This window comes from Sorex fumeus, unplaced genomic scaffold, assembly GCF_029834395.1.
Source record: "Sorex fumeus unplaced genomic scaffold, SorFum_2.1 ptg000045l, whole genome shotgun sequence".
NCBI lineage: Eukaryota > Metazoa > Chordata > Mammalia > Eulipotyphla > Soricidae > Sorex > Sorex fumeus.
In genome coordinates, this window is record NW_026606102.1 from 20,353,793 (window position 1) to 20,368,251 (window position 14,459).

The following is a 14,459-nucleotide window of genomic DNA, read 5'->3' on the forward strand; positions in this document are numbered from 1 at the left end:
TTACTTTTTGGATGAGAGAACAAGACTTGAAGTTACATAGTCAACTTGGGAACTGGACTTTGACCTAGACTCTGACTTTGCACACTAGAGCACATGCCTGGGTACATGGCCCTAAGCCCAAAGGGCAGGGCTAAAGCAGAGGGAACCTGCATGGGGTTTGACGAAGATTTTTGGGTAGAGGGACATCCTAGAGCTTTCAAATCCCAGTTCATTAGAGCTGAAATGCTCATGCCCTGCCTGAATTCCTACCTGATTCTCTAGAGTGGCATCCACATGCCTCAGATCCACCTCCAGTGTCTCCAGGAAATCCAGAGTGTCCTTTCCATGCTGGTTATGAGCCAGCTTCTGGAGACACAGCTTCTAAAGAACACAATCATGCTCTGGGAGGGGAAGAGGGATGTGGTGAGTGTCCCAGGCCATCTCCTGTGGATCTGTATGCAAGACCACAGAAGCGCAGAGCAGTGCTCGGAATAGCAGGGCACTCACCCTGACCCAGGAGTCCAGGGATCCTGCTTGAGACCCAGAGCTGTCCTACCCTGCTCTGAGTCCAACTACTCCCAGGCAAGAACTGGCTAAGACAGACTGGAGGGAATGCCCCTGCAGCCCCTAGTCTGACTGAGCCCACCAACCCCTCTTTCCTGTGCCTTTCTCTGCCCCTGCAGAAATAGCAGCACCATGGACCTCACACTCTTCGCAGCCGAGGCCATTGCCCTGAACCGCCAGCTGTCTCAGCACGAGGAGAGTGAACTGGCCGAGGAGTCAGCGGCACTGGCTGAGGGTCTGTGCTCTGTGAAGCTCTCCCCACCAGCCAAGTCTCGCCTGGCCCGGCGGAGGGCCCTCGCCCAGGCAGGCCGCAGTGGAGACACAGCCCCGTGCCCGGCACCCACAGCATTCTGACCCCCTTCCATCATGCTTCCGGCCCTGAGCTTGTCAGGAGTGATCCCTCCGGAAAGCCAAGTGGCCTACGTGTGCCAAGCAGGGAAAAGGACCTGCACACAGGACTTTTCTGCCACAAAGGCCCTGCAGTTCCCACCCAAACCCCCATTTCCCAGGAGTCCTCAAGGAAAAAGCATTTTCCAAAGGGGTTGTCTTTATAAAGGAAAGCAATCACTTGTCACTTTGCATAATCGCCTACGGCAGGGACATCTCTTTGCTGGGCTGCTGCCCACCTGCTCACCCGCCTGCCTGCGAATCTGGGATCCTGCCCGAGCTCACCGCAGCCGCGTGGCAGCTGGGGCTGCAGCCTTCGGGGAACCAAGCTCAAGAAGCATCCGCTGACAGAGGCCGCTTCTCCTCTCCGCACTGTCACCCGCCTCTAGCAGTTCTTCCACCTTCCTCTGTCCTCCGGATGTCCTCCCCGTTGGCTGAGCCAAGTCAGCCCTTCAATTCAGGGACAAGCAGGGCGCCCGCTGCATTCCTGACGCCAGCTCAGTCTTCCAGGCTACAGCACAGAGACGCACATAATCTTTCTTTGCCATGACCGAAATGTGTCCCTCATTTATCATCCTCTCCGTTGTTTGGGATTGCTGCTACAATCAGTATTATTCCTTTTTTAAAAATGTTTTATTTTTTGACCAGACTCTTCCAGCCAAGATGGGGCTTTAAACTCCCACTGTGAGCCCACAGACTTTTCCAAGCGTGAAACAACTCACTCTCCTTTCTCAAATGTTTGTGTACAGGGGTTTTAACTAGTTAATTGAATTTTATCTGGTGGACCCAGAGCATCACTCGCTTGATGCACATGCTCTACCATGCCACTGAGCTGCATCCCAGCCCCTCGGGTATTCGGGCCCTAATGAAGTGCTTCCATTATCACACATTTTAATGAGGTGCTTGTTATTTTAAGCAGTTAGTATCATGGGCCACTTGGCGTGTGTGCTATGCCCCTGCTGCCTGTGTAGAGGGCAGCACTGGCCACGCAGTCTGATCAGAGGTGGCCCCAGGCTGTGCTGCAACACATCCGAGCAGATCCATGGTGCCGAGCGACCACAGATCCAAGAAAAAGCAATTTTGCACATGCCGGACATTTATAGTATATCTCTGTGCTATTCTAAAATGTGCTTATTTTAATAAACTAGTTTTAAATTCCAGCTGTGGCCTTCCTGGCAGTCCTTTCTCCCCCCACCACACCCGAGGAGGCGGGCTTAAAGAGTGGCTGAGGGAAGCAGGTGCCCCTTCCAGAACTCGGAAGTTCAGCACCTCAGCAAGGTGGAGACCCCATCGCTTTGGGCTTCTTAAGGCAAACACTTAACGAACTGCTCCAAAGATGCAGCCGTCCGCAGCGCCGTGCCCAGTGGAGCAGCCTTTGCCTCCCCGTTTCCCCACCAAGTGGAAGAGGACTCGACGGTAGCTGTCACTCATGCTGGCTTCCAAAGTGCCCAAATAGCGATGTTCTCTGCCCATGCAGGGACAAAATGCCCCTTGGTCTGAGCAGCTCCGACTCCAGGGCTCCTTATGTGCCTGGGACTGGCTTTGCCCTGCCAGGGCACATGGGTGCCCCATGCACAGTCAAGGATTTCCTTACCCCGGGTCACTCTTGGTGGGCTTCCCCAGGTGGACCTTCTCAGCCTGGAGAAGGTGGCGAGAGGAGCACAAAGCGTGAGGGCAGCAGGCTGGGTGCTGCTGGCAGCTCTGCTCTCGGGAGAAACGAGATTAGGGGTCCTTGCTCTGCAGCAGGCGAGGGGCTCTCTGCTATGACTCCCTGCGTGTTGAGGATGACATACTCGTTCTGCTGTCCATCTTCCCTTGGTAGTGGCCATTCCCATCCCCTATCCTGCTGTCACTTGCCTGGGAAAATGGGCCCAAGAAGCGTAGGCCCCCTGGGACACCAGGCCTTCTCACCCCGGGGCCTGAGAAGCAGGATTGGAGCCTGGACTCTGGGCTTCGGCCCCAGCCCGCTCAGTCCTCTTCCAGGTCAGCCCAACAGGGAGACCCCCAGGACCAAAAGCTCAGCCAGCCCTGTCCTGCGTGCAGTACCCTGTGCCCCCAGGGGTACCACTCTGCCTCTACCCCAGTCCTGTAGGGCCTTTTCTCCCCAGGGCCCCGCTTACATGTGACAGCTTTGCTTGGGCCAGCATTACTGTGTGCTTCCCTGATAACGGGTGGGTTTGAAGTGGTTTCTGGCCGTGCACTCACTTCATTCTCCCAGTGCGCTCTGAGCCGCTCCTCGGTCCCACCGCGCACGAGCAGCCAGGCAGAGAACGAAAACAGCCTGCAGAGCAGCGGGGCCCCCGCAGCCAGGAACAGGGATGCCAGGTTTCCTCGCAGGCATAGGGAGAGCCTGACTGGCTGCCTTCTGCTCCCAAGCTGCCACCTGCGAGCTTGCTGCCTTATGCAAGTTACTTGATCACGAGGAGTTGGTGGTAAAAGCACTCAGCTCCCAGTGCTGTGAAAGTTATGGGTCAGTGCCGGTGAAGCACTGGGAGCAACACACAGAAGTGCTCCCCAAATGTTAGCCGTGATGGGTGTGGTTATGGTCGTCAGCTGGGGTGGAGTTGCTCCCCGAGTCCCAGCCCCAGGATGAAGGTCCCTGTCCTTGGCTCAGAGTCCTCTTAGGAAGGGTTTGTGTGGTGGAGACAGACCTGCCTTCCTTGGCCTCTGGACCCTTGAGGCTCCTCCGTCCTGTGGGCTTCACTCTGTCCCAAGGGAGCTTTGGTAGCAGAGGAAGAGCTTGGGTTCTAGTCCTTCCTTGGCCACCGGGTGACCTGTTCTGAGGACCAGGCCTTGTGGCCCACTCCACTGGGCAGAGACAATATGGCTCAGGCACCTGGAACCATGGTGGCTCAAAGGCTTCCCCGGGGCCGGGCTCGGGAAAGAGCTGGGCCCCCTTGACTGCATATCTCAGACCTCAGGCCTCCTGCTCTAATCCTGTTATCAGGTCTTGGCCAAAGCCCAGCTTGGTTCCAGCACACCCTGTGCTCTCCTATGTCCATCCAGGGTCCCAGGCTAAGGAGCAAGTCTTTCTGCGTCTGCCTACCTGAGCTTTGGGGTGTGGGCCCCCTCCTTCCTTTGTAGGCCCAGCTCAAGCCAGCAGTACCATGGTCCCCTGCACCAGCTCCAGCTGCGTAGTCTGCAGAGCAAGGTCCCCCAAAGCTGGCACTCTTGTTGCCATGGTAGCAGTTGCCTTGGAAGCCGCTTCCTGACTTCAGTTTCCAAACCATCAGGAAAGCTGCCTGGCCCCCAGGGGCTCTGAGAATTAATCATGCTTTTTTTCCTAGGGTCCTCACCCCTTAAGGAAAACAAACAGAACTACTCCAAGCTGGGGCCTTTTTGTCCCCGCTGCCTCTCCCACCCACTCCACCACCCTTGCACCTGGTGCTTCTGGAAAGGAAGAGCATGGAGCCACCTCCAGCCTGGCCTCACCAGGAGACAAAGAGACTGCCAGAGCACAGTGACCGAGAATTCGGGACAGCTGAGTCCGGGGCATGGGGGAAACCTGGAGTCAGCAAGGGGTCTCCGAGACTTGGGAGGGGGAACAGGTGGGCAGTGATGGTCCAGTTCAGCGGCCCCCACAGAGCCAGGTTCCTGTCACTCATTTCCCTCCCGGGACAAGCACAGCAGCCAAGGCCAGGCAGGCATTTTCCCTTTAGCCCACGCTTAGGAAGGACTTAGCAGCACGAACACTTCAGGTGGCATTTAATGACACTCCCCTGTCAGAAGAGAAGAGAGGAGGCCTGGAAGGTTCCCTTGAACACAATGTCTCCACTCCTGTTGGGGTGGCCAATTCCTCCCACCTCAAGGAAGACAATTTAGAAGCTTTGGGGTAGAGTCACACCAGGGTCAACAGGGCCTCTGGGGCAAGGTTTCCACCACCCTGGGCTCAGTTTCCCCGTGCGCTCTAGGACGAGCTGGGATAGGTCTGTGTTCTGAAGAGCTTTTACTGAGAATGGTTTATGAATGTTATTCCCTATTTTCTCCATCCGTGCCCTGAGGGATTTGCAACACCCCAGCAAACTCAGATTCAGTTAGGTCTCCACTACGGGGAGGTTGGGGCAGACGGGGGTTCTGGCAGCCGGAATCTCTAGTGCACAGGCCTCCCCGCCTCTGCCTTCCCATCTGCCAGATGAGCAGAGTGAAGCCTGGGCAGGGTCACGGCGCCCAGTTGTGGATTCCAGGACTGAGAGCAAACACCCCGCGGGCCTTGTGCGGGGCTTCGGAGTCCCAACGCTTGACATCTTGGAGTACATTTTCGTGGACAATTATTTGCACGGCTCCTTCCAAAACTAGTCAGTAGGGGATCAGTTACATGTGATTGAGACAGGGGCTGTCTTTTAATTACAAGGCTAATGAGACCACTTCCTGGAGAGGCAGGCACAGCGGCAGGGGCAGGACGGTAGCTAGGAGCACCCCCTTCCTCCTGCTCCGCCTGCTTCCCCCTCTCTCCTCCCCCTCCTTATCTCCTTCCTCCCCTCCTCCTTCTCCCCTTCTACCCCCCTCCCCCTCTTCACCCTCTTCCTTCCCCATCCTACCCTCTGTCCTCCCCTTCTTCCTCCCCCCTTTATTTCCTTCTCCCCCTCCTCCTCTCTCCTTCCTCTCCCTCCTCCTGGTCCTCCTCCTCCCCCTCTTCTTTCTCCTCCTTTCCTTCCTCCCCCTCCTCTTCCTTTCCTTCCTTCTTCTCCTCCTCTCCTTCCTTCCTTTCTTCTTTCCACCTGCCTTCCTCTCCCTCCTCCCCCTCCTCCTCCCTCTTCTCTTTCCACACCTCTGATCACACCTGGCCCTGCCCATCCTGACAGTAACTGCCTTCAGTGACCTCTTAGTTCAGGGAACTCTGGTTACTTTGCACCTCCACCCTCCACCCAAGGAAGTGAGAATTTCTTCCCCGGGTGCCCACAATCCCTAGTGCCCACAGGCTGGGCTCTGTCCCTGTGCCCAGAAGTCTGGTGCAGGTCCCTCCAGCATGGCATTCTGTGGAGCCTGGAGTATCTATGGAGTGGCCACAGGTGGCAGGAGGGCACTTCAGCATGGGGATATGGCAACCGTGGGAAGCAGTGCATTCACTCAAGCACTGTCAGTAAAGGCTTCCCAGAGCAGGGTTCCGCAGAATGAGGAGGAGTTCTCCAGATGGCAGAGGCTGTCAGACATGAGGGCAACGGGGTGAGGTGAGGGCAGGGCACAGCTCGGAGGTGGGTGACCTGTCTACATGGGACAGAGATGTGACAGGGAGAGATGGGAAGATCCAGACCCTGGGGGCTGTGCTCTGGAGTCAGGCCCATTCCCAGATGTCAGAGAAGCCTTCATCCATGGAGCTGGAGCTATCATACAGCAGGTTGGGCACTTACCCTGCACACGGCCAAGCCAGGTTTAATCCCTGCCATCCCAGACGGTCCCCCAAGCACAGCCAGGAGGAACTCCTTAGCATCTCCAGGTGTGACCCAAAAACAAAAACAGAAGCCTTCATTAGCAGGGGCAGGAACACGATTTTCACTAAAGGCTTTCAGCTTTTCCAGGCAGGTCAGTGCTGGGCTGCGCGGCAGCTGCCCAGCCTCCCATGGGCAGAGGAGCTCGGTCCAGGCTCAGGAGTGACCCACCTCCTGCCCCCCACACCCATGGCCTGCCGGGTCCTCAGCTGCCTCTGGCCGACACACTTTGCCTCCTCCGTCCTCCACTGTTGTCCTCCCCTACCCAGGGACCCCAGTGGGGTGGAAGGGCTCACCCCAATTCTTGGGCAACGATAGGGGTGCTAAAGTATACCTGAAAAGAAGAGGGTCCCTGAGATCTGCAGGGAGCAGAGACCCTTGCTCTACCTGGAGACCCAGGGGTTGACAGGATGGGGGGAGCAGGGGGGGTGGCGGGGAGGGACAGAGACTGGATTTGGGGGGCTGCTCTTCTGGTGCTTCCTTCTGTCTCTGAGGCCCCAAGCAGAGGCTCAGGAGCATGTCCAAGCTGAAGGGCAAAGAACAGCTCAGTAATCCCAAACATGTGGCTAGGAGTCCCCTGCACTGCAGACTCCTGGGGCCCCCAGCGTTGCACCTGTGCCCTAAGAAGTCCCAGTGGAACCTGGGCCGAAGGCCTTGTGGGCCCCTGGCTGCTGGCCACAGCTCACATTGCAGCCTCATGAATAACTCAGCACGGAGGAGAGAGGGAGGAAAGTCCCGACCGGCTCCCCGCGGCTTTAATCTTTAATAGGCCGGCATGGGGCAGCTGCTCACTCAGGGAGTGGGGCAGGATGTCTGGGGTGGGCTCTTCTGAGAGGAGGTGGCAGGAGAGATCCGGGGGGCAGGCCCAGCCGTCTTCAAGGCTGGGCTGGGTGCCGGGGCAGTAGTTGGAAGTGGGGTGTGATCTCTAGCCCTGCAGGACCCTAGGGGACAAAACCAGCTGGGCTGACCTGGCTGAGCTCCAGGTCAAGGTGGACTGAGGGGTGTGGGGGTGCTGGGGAGCTGTGGGATAAGGTTGCAGAGAAATCCAAGGATCCCAGAATCTTCTGTCCAGAAACTCCCCACCCTGAAAGTGGAGCCGTGGCCCAGGTGGCATTGGAGAGGACCGGAGCGTGTCTGGGGCCAGGCCTAGCAGCTGCATGGACGGCCCCATCAGCAGCCGTGACTTCCGCTGCCTGCAGCTGGCCTGTGTGGCCCTGGGCCTGGCGGCCGGCAGCATCATCATTGGTGTGTCCGTGTCCAAAGCCGCGGCTGCTCTGGGCGGGATCTTCATGGGCGCCGCTGGCCTGGGTGAGCAGTGCTGGGCTTGGGGTGGGGGGGGCCCCCCGGGCAGGGAACCGGAAGGGGAGGGAGGGTGTATGGGTGGGCTTTCACGTTGTGCTCTGCACCCCCTCGTTCTCTAACCCAAGTCTAGTTTATTGGGTTTAGGGGGGCAGCGGGGCTCAGGAGCAGAGCAGACTTCTGGGCCACTCCGGAGCCATAACACCATCTGGGGGTGATAAAGGAGATGCCTTCCCCACCCCCATCTGTCTGGCTCCACCTGTCTAGCGGCTCCTTCCCCCCTCACTGTCCTGGGCCGAAAGCAGAACTAGAAGCGGCAGTGGGAGACCCTGGGCACGGGAGCACGCCAGTTCCCGCCTGGGCCCCAACACTTGTCAGATGAAGTGGGGAGGGCGGGCAGGATCCTCTGGGTCTGGGTGGAGCGGAGCAGGCAGAGGAACCCCGGTCTTCCTAGGGGAAGGGGTGGGGGGCAGGGCAACGGACAGCAGAGCGGTGACAGCTGGCTGTGTTCCATCTGGGGACAGGGGGCAGAGAGACACAAGCCCTGCGCCCCACCCCCATTCGGTGTGCAGGTGTGGGGAGCCACCCACACCCCAGGCTTCCTCACTGCCCCTCCGCCGGTTCTCTCCCGCCTCAGGACTCCTCCTCTTGGCCTACCCCTTCCTGAAGGCGCGGTTCAACCTGGACCATATCCTGCCTGCGCTAGGTGAGTCCCAGCACAATCTCTGCCCAGGACTGCAGCTGTGTGTAAGGGCTCAGCCTGTGTGTGTGTGTGTGTGTGTGTGTGTGTGTGTGTTGTTGTGGTGTGGGTAGTGTGCGGTGTGTGTGATGTGTGTGGTGTATGTGTTGTGTGTGGTGTGGTGTGGGTGATATGATGTGTGTGGTGTTGCAGTATGGGTGGTGTGGGTGGTGTTGCGGTATGTAGGTGATGTGGGGGGTGCCTGTGGTGTGTATAGTGTATGTTGTGTATGTGTTGTGTGTGGTGTGGTTTGTGTGATATTTAGTGTGTGTGGTGTGTCTGGTATTGTGGTGTGTGGATGGTATGTGTGATGTGTGTGGTGTATGCGTGGTGTGTGCGATGTGTGGTATGTGGTGTGGTATGTGTATGGTGTGGTGTGTGTGGTTTGTGTGTGTGTGGCTTGGGTATGTGGTATCTGTGGTGGTGTGGCGTGTGTGTGGTGTGTATTATGTGGTGTGTGGTATATGTGGTGTGGTGAGTATAGTGTGTGTGGTATGTGAGGTGTGTGGTGTGTGCTATGTGGTGTGTGTGTGTGGTGTTTGTGGTGTGTGTGGTGTATGTAGTATGTGGCATATATGCATAGTCTGTGGGATCTGTGTGTGGTATGTGTGGTGTGATGTGTGTGGTGTGAAGTGTGTATGTGGTATGGTGTAATATGTGTGGTTTGTGTGTTTGTGGTACGGGTTGTGAAACGTGTGTGGTGTGTATTTTGTGGTGTTTTGTGTGTGGTGTGTGGTATGTGTGAGGTGTGGTGTATAGTGTGTGGTGTGTGAGGTATGTGGTGTGTGCTATGTGGTATGTGTGTGTGGTGTTTGTGGTGTGTGTGGTGTGTGTGGTGTGTGTGTGTGTGTGGTGTGCTGTGCTGTGCCTGCAGTGGAGCAACTCCAGCCTGCTCACAGCCTCTGTCAAGGTGCCTGAAGGCTCCTGCCTCTGGGGCTCCCATCTCCCCCAGACCACTCAGGGCTTCACCCCCGAGCTCCCGCCTGGACCCTGGGCAGCTCCCCTTCTCAGCGAAGCCCCCCACATTCTTGCACCAGTCTCCACTGGTCCTGCGGGATTCACATTCCCAAGGTCTCCCCCAAAGCCCCGCCTCCTCAGAGGGGCTCATGTTCTCGAGGGCCTGTTTCTTCTCCCCACATCAGTGTAGACTGCAGGGACACCCGAGGGTTCTCAGGAGCTGGGCCTGCACAGGGCGAGACTCTTGCTAAGGGCCGTGGGCTGGTCTCCGCAGGCAGCCTGCGCATCCATCCGCACCCGGCACCAGACCGCGGGGAGGGCCAGTCCAGCGCCAACGACAGCAAAGAAGGTCAGTTCCAGAATCCCCGGGGAACCCTTGGGGGACAGGCAGGGACTTCCCCAGTAGCCCCAGCAGCCGGGGTCAGAGGCCGCTGACTGCCCTCCCCCAGGCCCACGCGCCCCTTTTCTGCTCTGGACTCCAGCTCTGGCCAGTCCCTGACCCAAAGCACCCTCCTGCTCCCCACCCCCATGCTGGAAAACTCCAGGCAGGCATCTGGGATGCCCAGCACGCTGCAGTGTCTGTCATTAGCTCAGACACTGGCCTCCACCAGCCTGTCCCCTTACTCTCAGAATGACCCCGGAGCCGGCACTAGAATTAGCCCCATCTCTGCGTGGAGCCTTGGAGCACCAGGAGCTTGAGTGACCAACAGGGCAGAGTTGCAGGGCGGTCCGGCGACCCTTCCGAAGGGCCAGTGACCCAGTCACGGCTCTGCTCCCATCCCCATGTTCTGTCCTGCTGCCCCGGCCCCTCTCCTCAGACAACTCCATCCTGCTCTCCAGGAGGCCGCAGCAGCCTGTCAACCGTGAGCAGAACCCTGGAGAAGCTGAAGCCGGGGGGCCGAGGGACTGGGGAGGGCTGAGATGGGGTGCAGAGCGCCCACCCTTCCTGCAACCTCCAGGACCCCAGAGCAATCTGCGCCCAGCAGCAAGGTGAACCAAGCCTGGAGACACTGGACATGCCTGCTCCCCAAGCTCCTGGACACACCCCAAGGCCTGTACCCTCCCCACACACCCCAAGGCCCTTGTACACACACACACACACACACACACACACACACACACACACATACTCCAAGGCCTTTGGGAATGTCTTGTCTGTGGCTCGGGGGCAGGGTCTGGATCCCTAGGAGGATGCCACAGGCCACCTCCTCCCCATTCCCAGTTCTCTGCCGGGGCTCTCCTGCTGGGCTGCGGCTCTGCCACCTTCCCTTTTTCATCAGTTGATTCATTTGACTGGAATTTGGGGTCCAGGGATAGCCCAGTCCCTTGCTTGACCTAATAAAGAACCACAGGCCCTTAGGAACCAGATGGGAGTTCTGTTGGAGCCTCTGGGCCCCCAGACCTGGCTCTGGCTTCGACCTCACTGCCTAGTCAGGGGGCGACACTCCTCGGGGACCACTGCAGCATCCAGGATCAAGATCCCCACATTCCTGGAAGCTCCTGGCCCCTGACAAACAGAGAGTTCCTGCTGTGCCAAGAGCCCGTGGGCCTGGACCTGGAGGTTTCCAGGAGGAGGCGGCTCCCCTGCCGTGGACCTCAGCCTTAGTCCACCACTCAAGGCTTAGCATGACCTGGCTCTTCTCCACAGCCCACCATCTTCCCGGTTCCTGCTCTTCCACCTCCCCAACCACATAAGCACCATCCTGTCTTGCTGCATCTCCTGGTCGCCCCTTTCCCCTCCACTTATCAAAACCCCCCGCCTCTGGGCCTCGGCGATAGAGCTTCACCTGTGTGAAGCCCTGGATTCGATCCCTGAAACTGCAAAGAACAACTTCCTAATTTCAAAGACCAGTTCAGAAAAATCTGTCTCCTTAACAACATCCTGATCTTGCGTGGCAGGTTCGTCCTTATTAAACAGCCCGTTTCAACCTACTCTGTGCCACTTCTTTCTGGGTCTAGCACAGTCAGGACACACAGTAGGTGCTCGATTAAGTTAATGGCTTAACTCTACTGGAAAACAGTTCCTGGGTTTCTGGTCCAGGGGGGTTGAACTCAGCAGAGGAGTTCAGCTACCTTTGCTTGCTACTCAGCTACCTTTGCCCACCACAGAGGTACCTGCCCATGTGGCCTGTGGCCTGTTTCTGGGAGCAGAAGGTCAGCCAGGAAGAGTCTCATCCTCCAAGCAGAAGCCTCCCTGACTTTTCCATGTGCCACTGAGTTACCCACATCACTGCCCCTATCACTCCGGGGAGATGTACCTATTCTTCCCATGGGGGGGGGGGGCTGGAGTGATAGCACAGCAGGTAGAGCATTTGCCTTGCACGTGGCCAGCCCGGGTTCGATTCCCAGCATCCCATATGGTCCCCTGAGCACCGCCAGGAGTAATTCCTGAGCGCAGCACCAGGAGTAACCCCTGTGCATTGCCAGGTGTGACCCAAAAAGAAAAAAAACGTTCAGGCAGGGAGCAGAGAAAGTTCAGTGGGTAAGGCGCTTGCCTTGCGCGTGGCAAACCCAGGCTCAGTCTCTGACATCCCGTCTGATCCGCTAAGCCCACCAGGAGTAATCCCTGAATGTGGAGCTAGGTTATAAGCCCTGAGCACAGCCAGGTGTGGCCCAAAATCCAAAGGAAAAAAGAAGAGTTTGGGCAAGAGCCAGAGCTCACAGAGGTACCAGTAGGTACTGGAAAACCAACTGGAAGTCGGGGAGACCATGCAGTTGTAGAGGGGAAGCTGAGGGCCTTAGGAAAGGACTCAGGCCTCTCTCCCCAGCCAGACCCAGGGACTACTCCTGGAGCCGAGCTTGGTGGACACGGAGCTCCCAGGGGCCCCAGGAGGCTCGGCTACACCCCACCTCCTTCAACCCTCCTGGCTCACTGCCCTGGGGCCTCCAATTCTGACCCCAACCATGCCCCTGCCCAGGACTGCACCTGCAACCAGGAAAGCTTCTTCCTGCCACCTCCCCCCCAGGGCAGGTGCCAAAGGGGGAGAGCTGGGTAGGGTGCATGGAGTCTGAGGGGGGCAGGGGGCCCCCAGGGTGTCACGTGGAGCAGGGTCTGCGGCAGGAGCGCTGCAAGCTAGAGAAGAGTGAGTTAAGGGATGAATGATCCCAGAGGCAGATGGCTGGGATCACTGGGGAAGGGCGGGGTGAAGGTCCGAGCACTCTTGAAACTGGTCGGCATTCTCAGAAACGGCATTCTCTCTCTCCCAGGCTCTGTATTTTCAAGGTGCCTCTTGCCCCAGTCCAGGTGATCCTGGTGCAGACACAGCACCCAAGGGCACCCCAAGCTACGCCCCAGCCACTGGGGCCACCCTTGCGGAGACACCTGCCTTTCCAGCTGTGCTTTGGGACCAAGGGCTCAGGCTGAGCAGGCAGGGGCGGGCCAGGTCGGGGAGGTGCCCTCTCCCCTCTGCTGGCCTCAGGCCCCCAGTATTTCTGTGCCCGAGAGGACGGTGACAGGCGCTGGGCCAGTCAGTCTGCTCCAACCTGGAGCCGGTTCTGTGCCCCAGCCCTAGTCAGACCCTCTTCCAGGCAGCGCACACCCAACCCTGCTGCTAGGAACTCGTCAGGGGCAGTGGGAACCAAGCCTCAGGGTCTCCACCTGCAGGAGGGGCGTGAGCGCCCCCCCACCCCCACACACACATCTGGAGGATGGAGATTGAGTGGGGAGCCACTGCATGAAGGGGGTGGGGAGCTCCCCAGGCTCTGAGAGTCAGTCCACACCTACCCCCAACTAGCGTCCTGGAGGACGGTGGCCACACCCACTCCTAAGTGCGCTGTGGGGAAGGGACGCCAGCTACTAGCCCTTCCCGAGGAACTTCTAGCGAAGGTGGGATCCGCCCCTCACTCAGTGAGCAGCAAAGCTTCCATCCCTGTCTCCCGAGAGTCCAGAGTCGGTCTACACCGCGGCCAGTGGGCGGGAGAGGGGTTCGCTGCGCCGCGCGGAGCTGGAAACGCGAGCAGGACCAGGGGAGTGGGCGCCAGGGGAGAGGAGCAGCTCCTGGGATTGAAGCGGAGCCAGAGGCCGGGAGAGCCCGGGTGAGTGAGGGGCGGGCAGGGGCGTGGGCGGCACCAGCTCGGGGCTGGAGGGAGCATGAGGAGGGTCTGGGAACCGGAACCGGAGCTCCCTGTGCTTAAGAATAAGGAGATGCCTCTGCACCCCAGCCTGAGCGCCCTGCAGAGCAGACAAGGGGTCAGGACCTGTGGCTCCGCGCGCGGGTGGAGGGGAGACAAGAGGCGGCACCGCGCCCTGGACCGGCTCTCCCTCCTGCCCCCTGGACCCAGCTCCCTGCTGGAAAAGCTCCCTGATGAGGAAAAGTGGGGGTCACTTGGGACCCCAGAGCCAGGTGGAGTGGGGAAGGCTGGAGACCCGGGTTCCCCTGAGCTATCCTGGTCCTCAAGGAACCCCAGGGGGCCTCAGGTCTGAACACAGGAGTCACGGAGCTAACTGCAGGCCTTACAGAAGGCTTCTTGGAGGAGGTGAGACCCCCCACACTGATTGGACTGGCCGAGCAGGCGAAGGTGCAGTGAAGTCAGGTGAGTTCAGCTCCGGGCAACAAAAGCAAGAGGGCCCCACCGGGGAGCCCAGAAGGAGATGGGGGTAGGCAGTGAGCCCCAGAGAGCCTGGAGGGAAGATGGCAGAGCTGAGTCGGGTTGGGGGGACCCCGAAGGGGGGAGGTGGACAGGGAAACAGGGAGGGGTCTGGTCAGTAAGGACCCCAGACACGCAGCCGGTCAGCAGCAGGGAGAAGGGCTCGGGGCAAGCAGATGCGAGTGGACAGAAGCCAGGTTGAAGTGGGTTGAAGGTGAAGCAGGAGTGTAGACTGGACTTGCAGGAAGGGGGAGAGTGGGAGGGAGGCAGGCAGGGCTAAGGGGAGGTCTGGTTTTCTGGTGAGGGACTGTCGTGCCCCCAAGGGCGGTCGAAGGGCCCAGGGAACCCCGAGTAGGTTGGGGACCACTGGGAGCCGGCAGGAGGTCTGCTCGGGGACGTAGCTCCCCGGAGGTGCAGGGCCCAGGCTGGGGCAGCTGCAGCAGAAGGCAGAGCCACGTTGGCACAAGGGGCAAAGTGCAAGAGAAGACTGAATCGGGGCGTGGGGCTGGGGGCACCGTTTT

General features: G+C 59.0%; 2 protein-coding genes across 6 annotated transcripts in view; both read left to right on the forward strand.

Annotated features, from left to right (window-relative positions):
- The window catches only part of MKNK1 (MAPK interacting serine/threonine kinase 1), a 38,404-nt gene extending 36,329 nt beyond the window's left edge, over nucleotides 1–2,075 (forward strand). For 3 of the 5 annotated variants that reach the window (XM_056122181.1, XM_056122180.1, XM_056122182.1), the window contains one exon: nucleotides 663–2,075. In XM_056122181.1, coding sequence (XP_055978156.1) covers nucleotides 663–897 — 235 coding nt within the window. In that variant the 3' untranslated portion in view covers nucleotides 898–2,075. The remainder of the gene's footprint in view (nucleotides 1–662) is intronic. The other 2 variants (XM_056122183.1, XM_056122184.1) reach the window with 2 other exon arrangements.
- Nucleotides 2,076–7,513: 5,438 nt separating this feature from the next.
- Nucleotides 7,514–10,271, forward strand: KNCN (kinocilin). Its single transcript, XM_056122187.1, has 4 exons — nucleotides 7,514–7,664; nucleotides 8,293–8,361; nucleotides 9,626–9,700; nucleotides 10,192–10,271. The coding sequence occupies exons 1-4, from the start codon at nucleotides 7,514–7,516 to the stop codon at nucleotides 10,269–10,271; spliced, it is 375 nt and encodes a 124-aa protein (XP_055978162.1).
- Nucleotides 10,272–14,459: the final 4,188 nt, after the last annotated feature.

What these genes read in the sequence shown, in the direction of transcription:
- KNCN (XM_056122187.1), top strand. Translation starts at nt 7,514, where the DNA reads ATGGACGGCCCCATCAGCAGCCGTGACTTCCGCTGCCTGCAGCTGGCC. An exon ending in CATGGGCGCCGCTGGCCTGG is followed by an intron (nt 7,665 to 8,292) that starts GTGAGCAGTGCT and finishes CTCCCGCCTCAG; the next exon opens with GACTCCTCCTCTTGGCCTAC. An exon ending in CGCCAACGACAGCAAAGAAG is followed by an intron (nt 9,701 to 10,191) that starts GTCAGTTCCAGA and finishes CCTGCTCTCCAG; the next exon opens with GAGGCCGCAGCAGCCTGTCA.